Source organism: Dermacentor andersoni, chromosome 4 (assembly GCF_023375885.2).
Source record: "Dermacentor andersoni chromosome 4, qqDerAnde1_hic_scaffold, whole genome shotgun sequence".
Lineage (NCBI taxonomy): Eukaryota > Metazoa > Arthropoda > Arachnida > Ixodida > Ixodidae > Dermacentor > Dermacentor andersoni.
In genome coordinates, this window is record NC_092817.1 from 7,083,317 (window position 1) to 7,105,026 (window position 21,710).

The 21,710-nt window shown below is 50.2% G+C and overlaps 1 protein-coding gene across 2 annotated transcripts in view; it reads left to right on the forward strand.

The window, feature by feature from the left end:
* pod1 (coronin pod1) overlaps positions 1-21,710 on the forward strand; it is a 164,953-nt gene that overhangs the window by 77,993 nt on the left and 65,250 nt on the right. For both annotated transcript variants that reach the window (XM_050182768.3, XM_055073344.2), the window contains exon 18: positions 12,624-12,853. In XM_050182768.3, the coding sequence (XP_050038725.2) occupies positions 12,624-12,853 (230 nt within the window). The remainder of the gene's footprint in view (positions 1-12,623; positions 12,854-21,710) is intronic.

Below are 21,710 nucleotides of genomic sequence, written 5' to 3' on the forward strand. Positions count from 1 at the left end.
TCCTGCGCTATATCCCATCTGAAGAGGCTCCTAATGAGTCCTTTAAGGTGGTGATCCCCCGCAGTCTACGGAGGGCCACGTTGAGCTATTTCCATGACTCGCGGTTGGCCGGACACGCGAGTGGCCGTAAGACTTATCTTAAGTTGAGCCGCTCCGCAACCTGGCCAGGCATGAAGCGTGATGTACTTCATTATTCTCGCTCGTGCCGCGTGTGTCAGACTGTGAAGCCCCGTGGTGGCAAACCCCCCGGCCTCATGCAGCCGATCGACAGCCAGCTACCCTGGCAAATCGCGGCCTGTGACGTTATGGGACCTTTCCCAAGAAGCCGGCAAGGTCACACATTCCTGCTGGCCGTCACAGATCATTTCACGAAGTGGGTGGAACTATTTCCCCTTTGGAAGCTAACGGCACGCGTCATATGGGACAAGTTGCTCGAGGTATTCACCCGCTTTGGCTTTCCGGTGGAGTTGATCACTGACAATGCGTCCTATTTCACGGCCAAGGTGTTCATCGATGTCTGTGCAGCCTTTGGCATAAAGCACCGCAAAACAACGACTTATCACCCTCAGGCCAATCCCACCGAGCGGATGAACCGAAATGTGAAGCCCTTGCTCGCGGCCTTTGCCCGGCAACACAGGGACTGGGACGCCTGTCTCCGCGAGATAGGTTTCTCTTTGCGCACATCGGTGAACCGTTCGACTGGGTACACGCCCGCTTTCCTCAATTTCGGGAGAGAGCTGCCAAACCCTATGGATCGCGTTCTGCGAACCGGCAGCGGGGCGAGCGCCGTCGCGTCGGGTCTCTCCGACTACGCGGTGCAAGTGTGCGCTAGGATGAGCGAGGCCCTTTCTCATGCCCGCACCAACCTGGCGAAAGCACGCGCTGGACAAAAATCACAATACGACCGGTCGCATAGAGAGGCACATTATCAAGTAGGTGACCTAGTCCTCAGGCGCAATCATGTGCTGAGTGACGCAACAAAGGGCATCTCAGCCTCTCTGTCGGCCAAGTGGTCGGGCCCATACCGAGTGGAGACCAAAATGTCGCCTCTTGTGTATAAGCTGGTGGACTCAAACGGTAGACCATCCGGCGGTCCAGTGAACGTTTCTGACCTCAAACCTTTCGTTGCCAGAAGCAGCAACTGGAAAGAGGAAGAGACACAGCAAGCGCAACCGAGCACGACGGCGGATCTCAATCCGCGCACTCGCCGGTATAACTTGCGAAAACGCTCTTAGTCGCCGCTTCTCGCTGGTAGGCAGAGGGACCTTATTCCCCGCCGAGCTGGCAAGCGGAGAGGTGTGACTATAGCGTGAATGCACGCGTTAAAGCGGAAAAAAGGCACTCATTAGCCGAATAAGACGCTTTTTCGTAGTGCGCAGCTTCTGCTGAGGGCCGTGGTGAACCCAAGTGATCCGCGAGCTCGCCGGCGTGAGCTCTGAAAGCCGACCCAGCCGTTGCCTTACTGCTCGCGCCCGGTGAACTTTATCCTCCAGTGGCGCTCGAGTGCCATGAAAGGCACGGTTAGCGTTTCAGCGCTGGCCGGAGGGATGCATGAGGCTACCATAAGCCCAATATGCCCCTTTCCGTGAGCCTCCTCCTTCCCTCTGGCAGCCGCCTGCAAAGGGGAATGCGCCAGAACGATGCGTGATTGGCAAGCTGACGGATGCAGTGTGAGCTTCGTGTTCTGCGTGTTCTGTGTGTGAACATTGTCAGTGGAAGGTGAGATTTGCTTGTAGTGTTGTTATTATAATCGGAGTGCGGTTAGTTGTGTGAAGTGTTGATTGTCAGTGTGGTGCCAGACGGACGCCAACAATGAAGCCGTCGCAACATGCCTCGAGGACGACGACCGACTCGCCCAGGTCCCGCGGGAGCATTCGCCGCCGCCGCGGGCGCCTCCAGTCGCAAGCCGTTTGAGAAGCCACTGCGGTCGCACTCGCTCCTGAGACCACAGCACGACCCGTGATGCAAGCTGGCGCTGTTACCACCTCCGCATCCTTCCAGGTGCGGTCGTTGCCGGTGTCTCCACAGCCAGCTGCCCGTTTGCCTCCATGCCGCCATGTCGCTACTTGGGTCTTCCAATCCGGTTCCGAAGCACCACTTTGCTTCGTGTCGACGAAACGGTGGAAGGAGAAAAGAAAGGTGGAGAACCACATGAGCGGGCGAGAGATACCCCGCATTTTCCGCGGCCGCACGTTATCAGCCATGGTCGAGGCCTCGGGTGGAGCCGTCATGGCCTCGGACCCTTCGGCAGTGTACTGCAGCGTGTGTGGTGTGCTGCGGCTGTGTGCTGCCCATGACTCCAGCGCGGTGCACAAGCTTCACGTGAAGGGGACGGAGCCAGCTGCCGAGGAGCCCGGGATGGATCCAGCCCCACAGGTGCTGCAGAACACGGACCCGGACGTCAACCCGGCCCTGCTGCGTTCCGTTGTCGGCGCTCTCGCTTCGGACCCTGTGTTCGCGGCGACCATCGCGGCAGCTGTGCAGCAGGCGACGGCGCTGGTGCCCCTCCACAACTCCGTCCTTTCTCCGGAAGCCGGAGGCACCGACCCCGCGAGCGAGAGTCTCGACTTCGACATTTTCGCTTGAGAAAATAAAACAGGTCAGACGTCAGCTTTGCCTTTGATTCCGGTCGGCTCCCTCATGGGCCGGCCCGAGTCTTCAGGAGGGGGGGGATGTGGGGTACCCCTTTTGGGACCCCTGTCTCCTGTGCACACGCTACTTGGGCCATTCGGCCGCGCGATCGCTGGGGACACGCAGTTCCAAGCCTCATTTTGGATAGCGTACATTCCCAGCGGCCGCGGGCGCCGGCGCGACGCGGAGCCTGCTGCTTGCGCGCGCGGCTCACGTTACGCCGTGCGCCGCGCGTAAGAACAGTGCCTGAGGAGCGGGCCCCTCTCGCCCTCTCTTCGGTTTCCCTCTCCTTCAGCATCGGAGGTGCGCGGGCGCTTTCGCCCGGACAGATTGACTTTCGGTGCTCATGGCTGTCGGACGTGCGGACCCCCTTGGTCCCGCGCCCCTCTGAGCAAGGCGGCCCCCTTTGGTGTGGCGAACCTGCTCGGAAGAGCCAGCGTGGCGGAGCAGACTTCCCGGGAGCTTTCACCCGTAGTCTGCGACTGCCACCCCAGTGCCGTATTCCTGTATTGTACTCGCATTTTGTACATAGCAGGAAATAAACCCCCATTCTTTGGTGCCACGGCTGGAGTCGTCTCTACGCCTTGCCGGTGAGTCAGCGAACCCGCCGCGGCGCCCTTTTGCGTGCGCTGCGTAGTGGGGACGAGCTACGTGTCTCCTTAGACCTTAGCTAGCCGGGTCCGGGCACGTTAGCCCGAAGCCCCACATCAGAAACCATCGACAATGATTGTCAATGTAAGAGAATAAGTCGAATGAATGGACAAACTAATGAGCAAGTGAGCGACAGTGTCCCGCATCTTGCCGCCCATCCCTAGAACTCGATTGCTCGAGAGCATGCACCCTTTTCCTTGCCTTCCCAGAGCTCCTTCATGATAGCTGTGGAGACCGAATGCGTCTGGCTCTTGTTGGTGGTCAATATCAATGCCGTCACTGCTCGATGGAACTCTCACCTGCGTTTGTAGTGTATACAGCAAAACCTCGTTGACACATATTGGGAAAAAAAAAATGAAAAAAAAATACTCTCTGGGAAAAGGTACCATCCGAACTAACTAAAAAAATTCAACAGATTCAACTGATTCAACTATTGTTGACATCTACATAATGTGAAGCGTCACGCAAATCGTTGCGGCATGAGGCACCGACGCATGTCGAGCTGGTGGTGCTCCGGTGACCTGGGACACGTCTTTTTGTTCCTATTGGGTGTTGTTTTAGGAGGGCGATGGGAAACCGAAACGAAATCGAGCTGGTGGGTGATGCCGGATGCCCCCAAAGCGAAACGTGATAGCCACATCATGCCGCCTGCAGCAGGGAATGGCGGTGCGTTTGGATTATCGCCTGCTAAAAGCGTGCAGTATGCTACCAATGGTACTACACACAGATAGGTGAAGATGCATATCGCAATGGGGTTGGCAGTGATAACTGTGAATGCGGTGTGTGATGGCCCAGGCAGGGATTTGCTGGTACTGGTATAAAAACTGCACGCCGTCATTTTCATGTGAGACGGGTGGTTACATTGACCCTTTTCGTGGTGATTCTGTGGGGGCTGCCATGTTTGATCATGTGATGACGTGTCCATTGCTTGCCTCTACTGCCTTCATTGGCTCCGTGTTTACAATGGGTGTGTGTGACGTTGGTGTGGCTTAGCAAACCTCCGTTTCTGGAGATATCGTAGGGGACAACACAAAGCTTTGGCCACAGCTTCAGACAACATGCAAAAGTTGTTTCGGAGCTGATTAAGCTATGTCCAAACAGCACGAGCAGTGCATATGTGGTCCTTGTTCTGTAAGCGGGGCTAAATATGTATTCCAAGCTATCCAAACCTCGCGCTCATGAATCAGGATTAGTGTGTTCTGCTCTTCATTCTTTAATTGGCAAATATTTTGAATCAGTGGCTTGTCACATTTCTAACTCAGTAAATTTCCTCGATGTGGTCGCTGTCTAATTATTTTCTGCCTAATCACTCGCGGGTGTGCTCAGTTCTGATAGATTTGTTCTTGCTGCATGCAAGGCTTGAAATGTAGCTGTTTTGTATGTTGTAATACCTTGTAGCAAAGATGTATTATCACTAGTAACTCGCTTACTCTTGTGGACCGTCACGAAACATTCAGCTTCGACCATTTGTGCGCTGTCGGTGTAGCCCGTCATTTATTGTGCGTATATGGTGCCCCCATTCACTCATTGACACGGTGGTGATAGAGTGGGCGGTAGTTTTCGTGTCAGTTGGAGTAGACGTGTTCATACCGTGCGCGAAACGTAGCATGACGGGAAGCGGCTACTCCCTTTGTCATTGTTTAACGAGTGGTACTCACTCTTGCCGACATTCCGGGACGGAAGCACTTTCTTGGAAGGCTAGCGATACAATGCTAGTGGTTGAGCAAATTTCTGTATTTTCGAGGAAAGCCGTACATCTCGAAGTGCTGGTAACATGTACCGACATTTTCAGCAGCGGCCCACGAATTTGGCTACACACATTCATTCTATTCCTTATCCCTTGTCAAGTACATTCTTTATTTCGGGAAATCCTCGGCGCATGCACACACACTCAGTCTGCGTTCCATCCCGCTGCACTGCACGTGGCTTGCTTCACCGATTACTTCACTCACTCACTTTGTTGTTGCGCGCTCCCCGCATGCCCATCTCGCACACACGCCTTCCATGTTCTCCCTGACCGCCACACACCGTTGCCTGTCGTCCCGTGTTTGCTACTCTACACCACCTGGCGTCGACCTGGAACCCTCACAGATTCCCCCCCCCCCCCCCCTCCCGCCTTTATCCTGTGAAGAGGGCTTCCAAGGCACATGATAAGGGCTCAGCTGGTCTGCATTAGCGAGGCCTTTCGGTTTCCCTGTAGCCGGGTCTCTGAGTCTGTAGGTATTGCCTCCAATGTGTGCAGTCACTCTAAAATGGCTCAGTGCGTCGAGGGGCAAACTTGACTATGAATCCAGTGGCTGCCTTACTTAGCGGATGCGTGTCCCGGAGAACCAGGTCTCCAACCGGGAAGGTAGCTGGAGTGTGTTTTTTGTTGTAATACTTTGCCTGGCTGGCTTTTGCCAAAGTTTGGTGGTCCTGTGCAAAGGCCCAGGCATTTCGAAGGTACACATTCAGCTCAGCAGCTAGGGCATGAGACGCAGAAGGGGGCACCTCGATGCCAGCTGCCTGATTGTGATGGCTCCATTGGTTCGGTAGTTCCCGCCCATAGCACAAGAAGGCAGGCGTAAAGCCAGTAACTACACTTTCAGACGTGCACATTGCAAATGCCATTTCGGGCAGCCTTTTGTCCCAGTCCATGTGGGAAGTGCAGTAGACCATCAGGAATAGTTTAACCGTTGCATTATGGCATTCCACAGTCTGTCCTGCTGGTCTGTGTGGGACTTTGTGGCTCTCCTCGATTCCCCAGCACTGGAGAATGCCTTTCCACAGTTTGCTTAAGAATGGTTTGCCATTGTTGCTAGAGATGGAGCTAGGCACACCATGGTGGCCATTCAATCATTTTATCAATCATTTATCATCGATCATTTTATCGATGATCAATTGGAGGTAGGCGCACGTAATAGGGAAAGCGCCACAAACTTTGTGAACTTGTCCATCACCACCAGAATGTACTTGTGGTGCCAAGGGGTTGTGGGCAGTGGCCCAATAAGGTCCACACTTCGGTGCTGCATTGGGTGATTAGCCCATGAACTGTCCATCAGTCCTTTTGGTTTTTGCCGGTGAAGTTTGAAAGCCTGGCACTGCTGGCAGCTGCGGATGTAACTGCAGATATCGGAGCAGATACTGAGCCATGTGAACCGGCTCTTCACACGTTTCCAAGTTTTAAGAAAGCCTAAATGTCCACTTAGAAGGTGTTCATTCTCGTGCCATGTCTCGTAAGTGTTGGGGAAGCGAGGTGACCTTACGTTCACTGACCGTGTGCATAAGGATACCATTGTTCGAGATTTTGCTGTCATCAGCTAGGTCCTGCACCCTCTTGGACTCTTTAGCATCACCAGGGAGCAGGCCAGACGTTAAGTATTGCAGCAGCTGCAGCAGCAGTGGATCCTTGCGTTGTTCCAACTGGAACTTTGCAGTGCTGGTGAGTGGGGACGCATCAGTCACGTCAGCATGGGCTGCTAGTGCAAAACGAATGGTTTGTTGTGGCTCTTGCACTTCGACTGGAAACCAATTCTCCGCCAAACAAGGCTGAGCAGATTCGGCAGCAGGGATGGGGCACCTGCTTAGTGCATCCGCTGGGATGTTAGCCCGTCCTTTACGATGCCTTATGGTACACTTGAACTCTTGTAATCTCAACACCCAACGTCGCACTCTGCACGATGTCTGCTCAGTTGTAAACATCCAAGCCAGTGATGCATGGTCACAATGCACATTACATGATGTGAATTCTACATACGGTTGGAATCTATCGACAGCCCACACCACAGCGAGGCATTCCCATTCTTGGACAGTATAGTTCTTTACAGCAGCGCTGGGGTTCCTGCTTATAAATGACATGGGCCTGAGTTCGCCTTTGACTTCCTGAAACAACAGTGCCACTGGCATCTGTTTCAATTGCAAAGGGCCTGTTCAGGTTAGGCAATACCACAGCCACCTCTCTTGCCAGCGTTAGCCTCAGAGTCTCGAATGCTGTCTGTTGCTCGGCACCCCAAACCCAATGGGCTCCTTTCTTGAGGAGAGCTCTCAAGGGTCTGGCTTTGTCAGAAAACCAGGGGATAAAATTTCTGTAGTATCCCACAAGGCCTAAGAACATCAGGAACTCCTTGACTGTTTTAGGGCGTGGGAACTCTGCAACTGCTTGCACCTTGTCCGGGTCAGGTTGACATTTGCCTGGAGAGATTTGCTTAGGAGGCACCACGTGCTGTGAAACAGATAGGCGAAGAGGTTTATCGCAATAGGATTGGCGTTGGTTGCTGTGAATGCCGCATGCGACGACCCCGAAGAAGATTTACCGGTACCAAAAGCAGAAACTGAGTGCGTGCCAGCGTTTTCGCGTGAGACGGGCAGGCGAGTATTGCAGGGGAAGCTGCCGCAGCGGGCAGCTACGTACAGTTCTTAATTGCGCGCGCCGAAAAACATATCAGACGATCGTAGTTTGGTGATGTACTGAATGTTGGTGCCGAAAACTTTTTTTTTTTACGGGAAAGTATGAACCAGTAAAAAATTAGCATAACTCTATTGGGCCACATTTTGTGTTCTCGATTGCGAATGTTGGTGCCAGGACAATGTATGTAATGGGAACATAACAATGAGGTTCTGCTGCTGTAATTGCCATCGCAATCAGTGGTGCAGCCAGAAATTTCGTTTGAGGGGGGGGGGGCTCACGTTGCAGCTCTGCCTCCTTATAGAAGTTGTCGAGGAATCAAATACATTAATAATAACTGCATTGCCTTTGCCTAAACGAATTCTTGAAGGTTACGCACTGTCAAGACAAGTAAAGTATGTATTTTCTCATAAAAGAATATACCAGTATGTCTCAAAAATTTTGCCTGGAATAACTAATATCAATGCTTATATGTTTTCTGTCTATTTAATAAGAAAGTATCACACGAACTTAAAACTATATCAGTTTGAAACCAGCAAAGCAGTGCATGCTGCTGATATGAAGAATGTAAATGCCATGAAATGAACAAGTTGAGGACAAATATTTTAATGCAACTTTGTTAATTTCCCTACCTTTCTCTGATTTGCATCTCTCTCTCTCTCTGTCATTCAAGAACCTCGTTTACATTTTTGTACATATGCAACGACCAGGGAAAAATCTCAATGGCGCTGTGCTTTGTTAAAATGTATTGCGCAGGAGCAGCTGTCACCGGTCGTGTATTGTAATTGCACCTAAATAATAGTCGCAACAGAGAGCACATATAAAAAGCACGAGTTCTGTGATATATACGAGGGCGAGTCAAATGAAAGTGAGCCAATGCGAACATATGACAATTGAGGTACTTTATTTAAAAGTAGTCTCCGTGAGCATTTAGACATTTGTCCCAGTGACTAACGAGTGGCATAATTCCAGTCTCATAAAGCTTCTTGGGTTGCTGTTTTAAAAGGTTGGTAACTGACTGTTTCACGTCATCGTCTGACACGAATCTGTTTCTTTTGAGCTGTTTCTTCAAATGCTCCAAGATGTGGAAGTCGCAAGGCGGCAGGTCTGGGCTGTATGGTGGATGTTGCAGCATTTCCTACTTGACCGTTTCCAGTTTTGTATTAACCACATTAGCGACGGGCATTGTCGTGGAGCCATTAAGCCATTAGCGACGGGCATTGTCTTGGAGCAGGATGACCCCATTCCTCAATTTTGCACGTCGTTTGTTCTTGATTGTGACACGCAGCGGATCCAACATTTTTCTGTATCGGAAACGATTGATAGTTTCTCCAGGTTTAGCAAATTCGATCAATAATGGCCCCTGACAATAGAAAAAAAAAAGTCAACAACACCTTTCTGGCAGAAATGACGGCCTTTGCTTTCCTTTGGATGGTGAATTCAAATGTTTCCACTGTAAGCTTTGCCGACAAGTTTCAGGCTCGTAGCAGCACCATGATTCGTCCCCGGTCACAATTGCAGACAAAAAGTGATCACCCTCATTGTAATACCACATTAGATGAGTCAAGACAGCGCCAAACCTTTCTGCCTTCAGGCGGTAGTTGAAAATGTTGGGCATTCATTGCGCACAGAAGAGCTGATACCGAGATGTTCATCAATTATAGTGTGACCTGAACTGTGACTGATGTTCACACACCCTGCCAATTCATCGATGCTTATCCTCCGTTCTTGTCTAATCAGAATTTGCAATTGTGTTGGGGTGATGGCACGGTGGCTTTGGTCCGGTCTTGGATCGTCTTTGCAACTTTCAGGTCCTTCTTTGAACAGTTTGCTCCAACGCTTCACAGTGGCCAATGAAATGCAATGTTCAACGTACACGGTAGCCATACAGCGACTAAATTCTTTTTAGGAAAGACCATCAGCTGTCAAAAACCTCATGACACCAAGCTGGTTAACTTTTGGAGTGTCCATTATGTCACGCAACCATGTTCAACCCAGTGTATGAGAGCATTAAAGAACCTTTATCCTCACACCTGCGTGTCACTTTTGTAAATGAGAGATGTCTGTGTGCTATGCACATGCTTTCCAGATAATGAACAGAACCATTATTGCACAAGGTTGGTTGGCTCACTCATTTGACTCGTCCTTGTAAAATGGAAATGCGAAGATACAATGTAATATACAAATTCGAGGAAACAGCTTGATAAAGGACAAGAAAGTGTCACTGAGAACAAAGTTCACTGCACGTATACACAAAACCTCGCAACAAGATATTCAAATATACGTATAAGTCTCCAATAAATCGACTTTCCTAAGAAAAAGTCACTATATACCGTAAAAACCGGAATATAAGTCGAACTTTTTTCAAAAAACCATTGCGAAAAGTCAACCCTCGTCTTTTATACCGGACATTGGCAGAAAAACTACGAAAGTCTTGCAACAATGGACGGATGAAGTAAAGAGCCACCTTCGCCATGGCCATGAGCAGCAGCGCGGCGTGGCGACATTGTGGCACTGCCAACTTGCGTTTACATTGTTACAAAGTTATACTGGTTAAAGGCTGCTTTTTCACATTTTGTTTCAATATGAGCGGAAGCCGACGGCAATTCATCGTCGCCTTCAAGAAAAAGTCGACAAGGTGGGTGGAAGCCCACGGCGACCTCGCGGCACAGAACGAATTTGGAGTATCCGAAAAGAGCATTCGGTACTGGCGGAGGCAGAAGCAGCAAACCAACAGAAAACGTCATTTCGTGGGCCGACCACAGAACTGGAAGACAAGGTTGCGGAGTTCGTCCGGGCGCTGCGTTTAAGATCGCGGCCTGTGACTGCCGAATGCATTCGTTTGAAAGCGGTAGAGATTGCGCGCATCTCTGGACTGGGCAGCGAGAAGCACTCGTCATCAGACTCTAGTTTGGACGACTCTGATCAAAGGCGTTGCTCTGGTTCGTAGTAGCGCTTGCGCACTTTGTGCCCTTCTGTGTACTGTACACCCGGCCAATTTTTAACAGTATGGCGCGACCATCGACCCGCATGTTTGTCAGCACCTTGTCATCACGGCACAGAGCGGTGAAATAGCGAAAGTAAGCGCACGTGTACACATGCGCATGTCTCGTTTGTTTCACCGCTCAGCGCCGTTAATAAGGTGCTGACAAGCACACGGGTCAATGGTCGCGCGATACTGTTAAAAATTGACCGGGTGCACATGCGAGTAGCATTTAAATAAATACTGTCACTATTGTGCATGAGTTGCATTTGTTTCAAGGTAAGGGTGTCTTTCGGTACTTTTGCCATTGAAAAAGATTTTTTTCATTTTTAGAATTTGTTAGTTGGGGAATCGACCTACATTCCGGTCCGACCTATAGTCCGGTTTTTACGGTAATGCGTCAAACAAGGCAAATAAACATGTTGCGCAAACACATTCACAGATCACAGCCCCTTCTCTCTCCACTCCACAGGAGGCGGCGCGCTTCCTCCCCGCTTTTCTTCCTTGAGCACACAAGACTGAGCCACCATTGTCGGCTCACCCATGCCATCCCCCGCCCACCCCCTACGCTTTCACTCGCACACACAGCATGCAGCGTGTGGTCACAATGTTATTGCTCTTTATACGGAACATGAGGGTGGCGGTGACTGCACGAATGCACCTGGTGTGTCCATATAATTGCTATCGCAATAATATAGTAAGAGTAGCCAGCAACTTAAGCGTCCCATGGCTCATTACTTTTCACAAAAGAAGTAACAAAATTGAACTTTCACCACGCGACAATTCCCTCCGCCGCAACAATGTCTGTTTTTCTTGTTTGTGGGTGGGGGCACCGAAATGAAAAAAAAAAAAAAATGCAAAGGAAAGCATGTTGGCCTCAATCGAATGCCTACATTGGGCACCTGATGTGGCTACCGAAGGGATGTCGAAGAAAATGGGAGACGCTTGGTCCACAGAGAACCATATGCATACTGCTCGGTATACTACACCGGTGAGGCAAGACTTTCCGGAGAGGTTGTGCTCAAGCGAACGCATTGTAATTCATCGAGTCTCCGCATGCATGGCAGCGAGCAACAATTCATTGTTTCTTTTTTCTCATCTGCTAGCCAGAAAGCGTCCAAAACTCTACCAGGTGAAAATCCACTCGGCCAGAGAAAAACGAACGCGCATCAAAGTGTGCCGCGCAGTGCTTGTGGCAAAATGAGAAAAACACATGCGCTCTGGCTGGTTCCGACAGCCCGCATGTAGTGAGAACAGAAAAAAAAAAAAAGGCTCAATGTGTTTGCGAGTAAAAGTCGAAGTAGAAAAATAAGTAACAACGTAGTTACCTTTGCTAGCTTTAGTGTATTGCCATGTTTGCGCTGGCTCAGGTGAAAAAAAATGTTGATATTCTTTTCTGTGACATGACAGCACAAATGAACCACCGCAACGCTTCGTCTCATCAGACTTCGCTGTGTGCTTCGTCAACTTGTCTGATAGTTGTTGATTTGGCTTGTCTCGTTGTACGGTCCGATGTACGACATAAGAAAGTCAGTGCACTTTTGCCGTCAAATGCTTGTAAGAACACTGAACCCACAAAGTTATGGAATTGAAAATCTAAAGCACGACTTTGGAAATGTCAATGCACCTTTCGCAACAAAAGTTTATGAGAACTTTATACCCATAAAGTGTCAGAATTTAAATCCATGCGCTCCGTAGATTTTCATGCGCTCCATCTTTTCTTTATTTTGCTTTATCTAAGACAGTGAGGTTTCTCTAGGCTTGGCATTTGAGGCTCATCTTTAGTAACTGCCACAGTGTCTGATGTCTACCGAAGTAACTTTTCCAAATAGATTGCTCTTTGTCACTGACTTTTATTCTTCTTTATGCTGTCCTCATCACCCAAAGAGCCAGGCTCGTTTATTAAGCTGGTTCTTGTGTTCTCTGTTAGTGGAATGGCTTGTAGCAGTGGCTAATAACTTGTTGTGTATGCAGCATGTGACGATGGCCGAGTGCGTGTGTGGACTGTTCCTGAAGGTGGCCTGCATGAGAGCCTGACGGAGCCGGACTTTGAGCTGAAAGGGCATACCGAGAAAGTCCACTTTGTCAAATTCCATCCAACAGCGGCCGGAGTGTTGGCCTCAGGCTCCCATGACCTGACTGTGATCATCTGGGACATGGAGACCCGCGAGTGCAAGATTTGCCTCCAAGGTCATACGGACCAGGTATTGCTGCCACTTGAAGTGTGCATTTCTCATGAATTCCATTTTCCATAAATTTGGTAAATTTTTGTGGTGCACAATATCACATATTTTTAAATATCGATTTCAGCACCGAATAACCAAATGCAGAGGCATTTTGGTATGTACAACATTATGGTTATTGTAAACACGGTGGCTCAATTAAGGGGGGACGCGGGTTTTACATAGCGAAAAATGGCCAAAAATTCGATTTTTTGAAAATAACATTTTCAGTTTCTGTAACCCTTTTTCTATCTGATACCCAAATATCATCACTGTAAACCACTTAGAAGTGCTAAAAAAAATTAGTTTTATCAGCCAAGGTGGCTGATAAAACTAATAAGAAAGAACAGCGTTTTTCACGCCACAATATCTCCGGAACGGCGCGACCGACCGCCGCCATCTTGGTCTCGTTGGAAAGTGCATTTCTCCGTCTTCAAATCTGCCGCTTCAGCGATCTCCTCCATACAGAAACAAGCACACAAAAAGCAAATGATTGAGGGTCGTGCCAGAGTCTGCGATTGGCCGCGCCCGCCACGTGACTCCAGCGCGGTTCGCCATTGGTCCGGCGCTGGCGTCGTCTGCTCGGCCCTTTGCACCACACGAGTTTGACGTCTCCACTCGCCGTGATCTCGACGTGTCAAAACGGGCGCTACGCGGACATCGCAGTAGCGTGGCCGATCCCTACGCTTGTGGATGTTTTAGACTCTCGGCTAAGCATTCCGAGCATCGGCGACGTGGACTTCGCGACCAAGATTCGCGCGCGGAATCCTCGGACATGCGGCTAAGCCTTTCAGCAGACGGTGTTTCGAATTCGTGACACATTCATATCGCGCACGCAATCCTCAGAAACACGGCTTAACATTTTGCGCATAGGGAGTCTCCGACTCGGCGATCATGCACATCGCGCGCGGACTTCTCAGACCGTCACCTAATCATTTTGTGCATCGGCGCCTTCGACTGCGCGAATAAGCACATCGAGTGTCGACTCCTCGAGCCCGCGGCTAGGAATTTGGTGCGTCGGCACGAAGGACTGCGCGAATAAGCGTATCGAGGGTCGACTTCTCGAGCCCGCGACTAGGCATTTCGCGCGTCGGCACCTTGAAATGCGCGACTAAGCACATCGCGCGTCGGCTCCTTGTATCTGCGGCTATGTGGTTCGCACATCGGCACTTCGGACTCGCAACCAAGCACATTGCGCGTTCACTCTATTATCATATTGTCACGATAGCTCGTAACAATATCTATCATACCACCCCTTCAGAAAGAGAACCTCATCATGAGCTCTGTTTATTAGGCCCCTTGGGCTGGCACACACCTGGCTGCAGAAGTGATCGAGGCATCATACAAAAGTAAAATTCTGGAAAGCACCTAGCAGCTGCATATCTATCACTGGCTCTCTGATCGTAAGTTCCACAGCCACTGTCAGGTGAACATGACTTGGAAGGCTACTTACACTCAGAGCCTTCATTCAGTAACATGGTCAATTCTACCAAATGAAAAATGCCTCACTGATTGTAATGGTGACTGCTATTAATCAGGCAGCCTGCATGTACAACACTGGAACTATATTCATGCCCACACAGAGTTCTACACTTCGGTTTGAAACCCAGGCACCATGCTCTTTGTAGAGCATGGTGCCTAATAAAGTTTCTTGTGCTAGTTCAGTGGCCAGTGTGCTATTATTTTGAGAGTGTGCAGTCACACATTTAGTGTGGCCATTCTTACAAAACATAGAGCTTCAAAATGGTGCCATTTCTATTGCTGTAAATTCACTTCAGCAAAAGCTACATTTGTTTGAAACTTCAAATGCGTTTATTTCAGTTCGATGTTTTTGCACACTGTACTCCGCCTTACGGGTGCTTTTCCTGGGTTGTTTTTGGCCAAAAATGGCAAGGGTGGTATCATTTTATTCGTGTTGAAATGATCTGGGGGTGATGCTATTTTTATTACTCTTGCACCGTCATGAAAATTACATTCAGGTATAGTAATCGCTGCTAATTAGAAAAAAAATGTTCATAATAAATGCAAGATTGTTTTCTTGTCTGCAAAATGTTTCCAAATGAATAAAAATAGCATCACCCCCTACAGTAGGTCTTTAGCAATGGTGTCGTGCATTTAGTTTTTGGTTTAGCAAGACGGAATCATCAAACAGCCCCGTAACGAGTTTGAAATTAATTTGGCTTCAGACCTCAATATTTTTTGAACTGCTACAGCTATCAAAAATCTAATTACAGATCTGAAATCAGCATGAAAAATTACCCCAGGCAGTGGAGTTTATTAAAGATTCACCCAAAAATAAGAAAAACATTTTTAAGACCCACTTCCCCCCTTAATTGGAGAAATAAAAGTGGGCTAGTAAGCCGTTGCAATAAAAGTGCATTAATCTGACCATAGTCTCACCTCACTGCCTAATCCCATTAATGTTTTCATGCTTCTAAATGGTGTGTTTCTTTAAGAAAGAGGCATTTGCTTGTGCAGTGGTCATCGCATAGTGCACTTGTTACGTGAGAAGCACCATAGTGTCGCAAGTGCCACGACAGTGATGTGTCAGCATCCCACCGAATTGAAGTGATTGAGCACTCATTGCAGTTATGGCATCACTTGACAGGGTGCCACAAAAATGCTTTATTATTTTTTGCACCGCATCCATACATGACTCATGTGGCACAGCAGGTGCAGCAAACAGTCCTTTCGCTTTGCGTGAGACAGCCTGCTGTTGACAAAAAACCTGAAGGTTTTGAAAGCATGCTACTTTGCATGACGATCTCATTCATGATGCTATATTTGTCCAGCCTTGCATTTCACATTGTCTCCAATCGGAGGTACCAGTCTGGACTAGGCATGCGTGGGTGGTTTCTAGCTTGGCTTGTAAACTGATAAACTGAAATCGGTGCAGGCAGCTTCCCAATTGATTGGCTGTGTTGTCTGCACTATCAGATCGTGCCATGTGAATGGGCCTCCATGTGACTTCACTTGCGAGCACATTCACTGCCTGAGTTGAACCGCAGACAGTTCTCCCTAATTGTGCTGCTTCCTGTGATGCAAATCTCTGACCCAGCATAAAATAAAGCACGAAGCCACAGATTAGATAGAAACAAATGCTAAAAACCATGCCCACTGCAGCAAGGCCTGTAGAAAGAGTGAATGATAGCTAAAGCCGCTGTACAGGGAAACCTCGTTAAACTGTAGTTGGTGGGAGCTCAGAAAAATGTACTAAACGGTAGCGCTGCGTAACCAAAATAGCACAAAATTGCCCACTTTTCTGTCAGAAACGGAACTCAGAGAGAGTGCGATGAAAGGGCAAAAACATGCAGTATTTATTCTCTTTGCGCAACAAAAGTCTCATTTTCATTTGATGCCGCGGTGGCCTAGCAGCAATGACAGCGGCTTCAAACTTACTGAAGCTGCGAGCCAGCTTTTCAGCCAGCCCCTCTTCTTCACAAACACTTGCATGGCAGATTCCTCGTTGGAGTCACATATTCTCTGTGCACGGGTGCAGTAGCACTGCAGAAGTCGCAGCATGCCCTTTTCATTGTAGGGTGCTGTTCTCGTCGTGACAATTGCATTCATGAGGCTGACATAACGCGCAGCTTCTGTCACTGTTGGGCCTGAATCGCCCGTGCTGTCCTCATTGCTGTCGTCAGGTGACCCTTGTGGGATTCTCACACCGTGCTCTTGGGACAAAGGAACGACAACACAGTAGTGCAAACAATCACAAGGGCATTTATTGCACCTTTCATAGATCAATGCCTGCTAGCCGAGTTGCTATCCACAAAACATGCCGATGGGCGCGCGACAAATCTAGAAGTCCGACTTACCGCGACCTGATAACGAGCGAATATGTTCGCCCCATGCTGGATCCCAACGCCTGGTCGTTCGCGCGTGTTGTCACGCGAACGGTGTCCAAGGCGGCCACGCGAGACGGTCTCGCAGAAGCATGGTCCGCGCACGCGCGGGCGGCACGTCCGTCCCGCTCGCTTCCCGAACCCAAAGAGGACGCGCCTTGTCTCTCGGCGCCCGAGTAACCCCGCCGTGGCGCGACAGTCGCGCCATCTCTCGCACCGCACTTGTACCACTCCGACCGCCGCGGGCGCCAGGCCACGCGGGAAAACAGCATATCAGGGGATGCGTGAGAGTCTCGCATCCCCACATCCCCCCCAACCTTAAATTCTTATTCCGGCGAAACATGTGACACGGTCTAACATTAACCCGTGCTTCACGAACAAGATAGTACATGCAACAGTGGTCGCGCAGAAGAAATGTCTACACGCTGTCCATAACATGTGAGCTGACTGTCCTTGGGTACACCGCTGGCGTCCGCCGGTCACAGCAGCAGCTTTGCGACTCGACGGCACGGTCCCAGGCCAGGACTCCGGAGACGACGACGCAGTAGTCGGTACGAGCAAGCGTCGCTCGCGCCGACGCGCCCTGCTGACAAGAGCCGCCGTAGCTGTCGGTGACCGCGGGCTCTTTTGTCCGCCGCCGAGGGTTGTGAGCTGGATACAGGAGGCCGCCGAAGTCGCCGCGCCGAACTGGCCACAGCATCACCATCGCCCGGGGTGGCTCGATCGTAGTCTGGGGCAGCATCGCAGACGATGTGCAGGTGACGGCAAACCAGGGGTGACTCCAATCACGCTGCGTAAACTCAACACACTCGGCAAACACTAAAGTAGTGCAAGGGAGAGGAATTCTGCATGCGCATCGCCCACGTGGTACGATGTTCAACTCGGCTAGCAAAAGATCGGGCAGCTACTCAGATGCTAAGTTCAGGTGAACGAAGCTCGCTTCCTTGAGTCGAACGAGTAATTTCAATTCGTGTGAGGCTATAGAATGAGGGCAGCAAATTGCAACACCTCAACGCCACGGTCCACCAGGTTGTGTCCCTCCACGTGCGACAGGCAGCTTCGTAAAGCCTTAGGCCTAAAGCGTCGCTACCCTGACAACAACCAGCATCCAAAAACAACACCCAAAATAGGCGCAAAACAGGCAGCCGCGAGGAGACGTTAGCTCTGTGAGGTGGTCCTACTCTGCTCGGTGCACACAGCATCCGAGTTGACGGCGCCCACCGTCCCAGACGGTGTCGGAGCGCCCGGTGCCAGGCCGCAATACCAGTCAGCCCGTCGTGGCACCCGTGGCCCGTGGCCACCCGGCTCCCAGAGCCGCGACTTCATCCGAGTCAAAGAGATAGAAGAAGCTATTTACATAAATTCGGACCACCCACGAGGCTTCCGTACTCACTCGCTTCAGGCTTGCCACTGCTCCGCGGGCGCTCAGCCTCGCTCTCCCAGGATGCAGACCACGTGGCTCTCGTACTGACGAATGTCATTAAAAAAACACTTGCGAAAAGGCTTAGCATGTTGATAAGTTCAAACACACTACAGCCGCCGTCGCCTCGCTCAAGAAAGCACGCCGCCGACGCTAGCGATCAATATCCACGCTAGGACTACGCTTCGGTTCAAATAAAGGTCTCGAACGAACGAAAACTGTTAAATCTATCGTCCGATGCCCCAAGAGGTCCACGTTGGGCAGCCAGATGTGGGAGATATGGGGTTCTCCTCCGTACTCTTGGGACAAAGGAACGACAACACAGTAGTGCAAACAATCACAAGGGCATTTATTGCACCTTTCATAGATCAATGCCTGCTAGCCGAGTTGCTATCCACAAAACATGCCGATGGGCGCGCGACAAATCTAGAAGTCCGACTTACCGCGACCTGATAGCGAGCGAATATGTTTGCCCCATGCTGGATCCCAACGCCTGGTCGTTCGCGCGTGTTGTCACGCGAACGGTGTCCAAGGCGGCCACGCGAGACGGTCTCGCAGAAGCATGGTCCGCGCACGCGCGGGCGGCACGTCCGTCCCGCTCGCTTCCCGAACCCAAAGAGGACGCGCCTTGTCTCTCGGCGCCCGAGTAACCCCGCCGCGGCGCGACAGTCGCGCCATCTCTCGCACCGCGCTTGTACCACTCCGACCGCCGCGGGCGCCAGGCCACGCGAGTCGTGTGGGAAAACAGCATATCAAGGGATGTGTGAGAGTCGCGCATCCCCACACCCTTCGGCAACAACAGAGGCAATGACGGCAAAAAGTCGAACCTCGTAGCCGATATCTGTTCACGGTCACAGCAGCGCTGCCGAGCAATTTCTTCGCATTCCAAATGCCACACACCGTAGTCAACGGTAGATCCTTGTCGCGTGCCAGTGCCAACTTCTTTGTGCCACGTTCGATAGCACAACCGATGTGCAATTTTTCTTTTACGCTGAGCAGTCTGTGTTTTTATGTGAGCTTCGGCATGATGTGAGCCCTAGCTAACATGGTGCCACAACTCTCTGGCACAGCGCTGAAATTATGTTGATGTGGCTTGATGCGCAAGTGCACAGGGCACTTGGAGGCCCTTGTTCTTATCTCTGAGGCTTGTTGTTCTGCCGGCCCGCCCAATTGAAACGACGCACCGCCGTGTTTGCGTGACAAAAAGTGGAAACACTACGTGTTAACCGATGCATACGCAATAAGCTGGTAAGGTTTATGCGCATACAAAACATGTTATGTTCAATGGCTGCTGAGTCGGGGATTTGACTTAGCTACTTTGAAACGAAACTACTGTATAAGGAGGTACGGTTTGACGAGGTTTTACTGTACTGTTAGGTAAATGAATCTTGCTAAGGAAAAACAAGAAATACTGCTCACGAATGCACTTCTGAATAATAATAATAATAATAATAATAACAATAATAATAATCTTTATTTCTCTGTTTCCACGGAATACAGAATGAGAGCAGACGTAAGGGTAAAAGCCGCATGCAGCGGCTTGAGAAAACCCCATTACGTCCCACATGACAGTATGACGAGGATTCAGCTTAGTCATGACAAACGCTATTGTATTCTTATGTTTCTGATTGTCAGTGTTACGTGGAGTATTCCAATTGGAGGTGTGCGGGAGCTCCAGGTTACTCAAGAGCTCGTACCCGACCCGGCCTGCAGGCTGGGCTAGGGCAGCCCAACGTCATGTTCACTCAGGCTCCGGTGTAGCTCGGGCCATTGTATTCATTTCTTTGGCGAGCCACGCCACATACAGAGCCCGACTCGAGCCCAAAACATGGACGTCATGGCAGAATGGTGCTTCAGCATGACATGCAGAATTTGTTGAAGAAATTGAAATATTCGTTTCATGCCCTAGTCGTAGGACAACTTGTTTTTGCTTTATAACCTATGGTGTGTGCGTGTTTGTAAATATCATAGGATTCTATGTTTAATTAGATTTTAATTCAACGTGGTAAATACAGTGTCGGTTAATCGGAAAAAATATATACAGTAGAACCCCGCTGTTACGTTCCTCACTGCTGCGTTTTCCCCGGCTGCTACGTCGTTTTCATCCGGTCCCGGCATAGCTTCCATAGGATCCAATGTATAAGGAACCCCGCTGTTACGTTGTAGCTGTGAAAACGTTCCCGCATGATACGTCGCAACTTAGCACCCCGAACCCGCCTGGGCTAAAGTAGACAACGCATTCCAACCGCCATTTTGGCTTTTGACGAGTTTTGGCTGGACTTGGCCGGGCTTGGCTATGGAACTGGCTGCAAGAAGCCGCACGCCAGTTCGAGAGGCCGCATGAGGCCGCCACTAAGTGGCCATTCGTGAAAAATGATCTTACTATCATCACTGTGATTACGGTCACCGCATGGTTGTTGGACGGGTCGACTCACGGAGGAAGGAAACTCGGGAGAGGCCCTGACGTCACTCTTTGTGAAGCTAAAGTGAAACCGGAAGTTGGCGTTGCTCGTGGCGTTGCTCCGCCTATCGGGCCTGCTCTCCTCTCTTGTTTACGTTTCTCCCACGCCGCGCTGCGCGCAACCGGGCTGCTCGGACGCGCGCGCTCCGCAGCAATACTAAACAGTCGTTAGCACGTTAGCATGATTACGCCAAAGAGGGCAAAATTTCCCGCGGATATTGATTCGTTCGTCCGTTGCCATTGCCGTGGCGCGGTGACGACAAGGAGCACGAGCCGCATGATGCCGGGGAGTTGCCAAATCCTAGCTTTGGAGAAGCCGTCGCGGCTCTGGACCTCCTCCGCAGGTACGTCGCACCTCACAGCGACGCTGACAGCAATGCGGCCTTCCAGGGTATTGAGAAACGTGTGGCGATTTATAGCGAGCGAAAGAAACGGCAAGCCACCATTCTAGACTTTTTTAAGTCCTAAGCGCACTCTGTGGAAATAAATTGTCTATAGTTGAAGCTGCACTTTTTTCATTCATTTTCGGAGCTTTCCTCACTGTTACGTTTTCCCGGCTGTTACGTTTTTTTTCCCCGGTCCGGTGAAAAACGTATGAACGGGGTTCCACTGTATACAGTAGAACCTTGTTGATACGTTCTCGTTACATACATTTTCCCGGCGCCAACATTCGCAATTGAGAACACGAAATATGACCCAATAGAGTTACGCTCATTTTTTACTGCTTCATACGTTCCCGACATTCATTACGTCGCCAAACTGCAATCGTATGACATGTTTTCTGGCTGCTAGATTCCATGTAAACAAGAAAATGCGCGAGGCGCGCGTGATCTAGAACATTATATAGCTGCCTGCCACAGCAGCTTCAACGCAATACTCGCCCGTCCGTCTCACTTGAAAACGCCAGCATGCACTCAGTTTCTCATTTCTGTACCAGCAAATCTTTGTCAGTTTCCAGAGCGAGCACTGCAGAGGCAGAGGAACTAGCGATAGCGTTAGCCATCACCATGAGACAGCACTGGGAGTGCGTCATAGTTCTGACGGACTCTCAGACGGCATGCAGAAATTTTTTCAGGGCCAAGATTTCCAGGGCCTCACATTACATTCTGATTG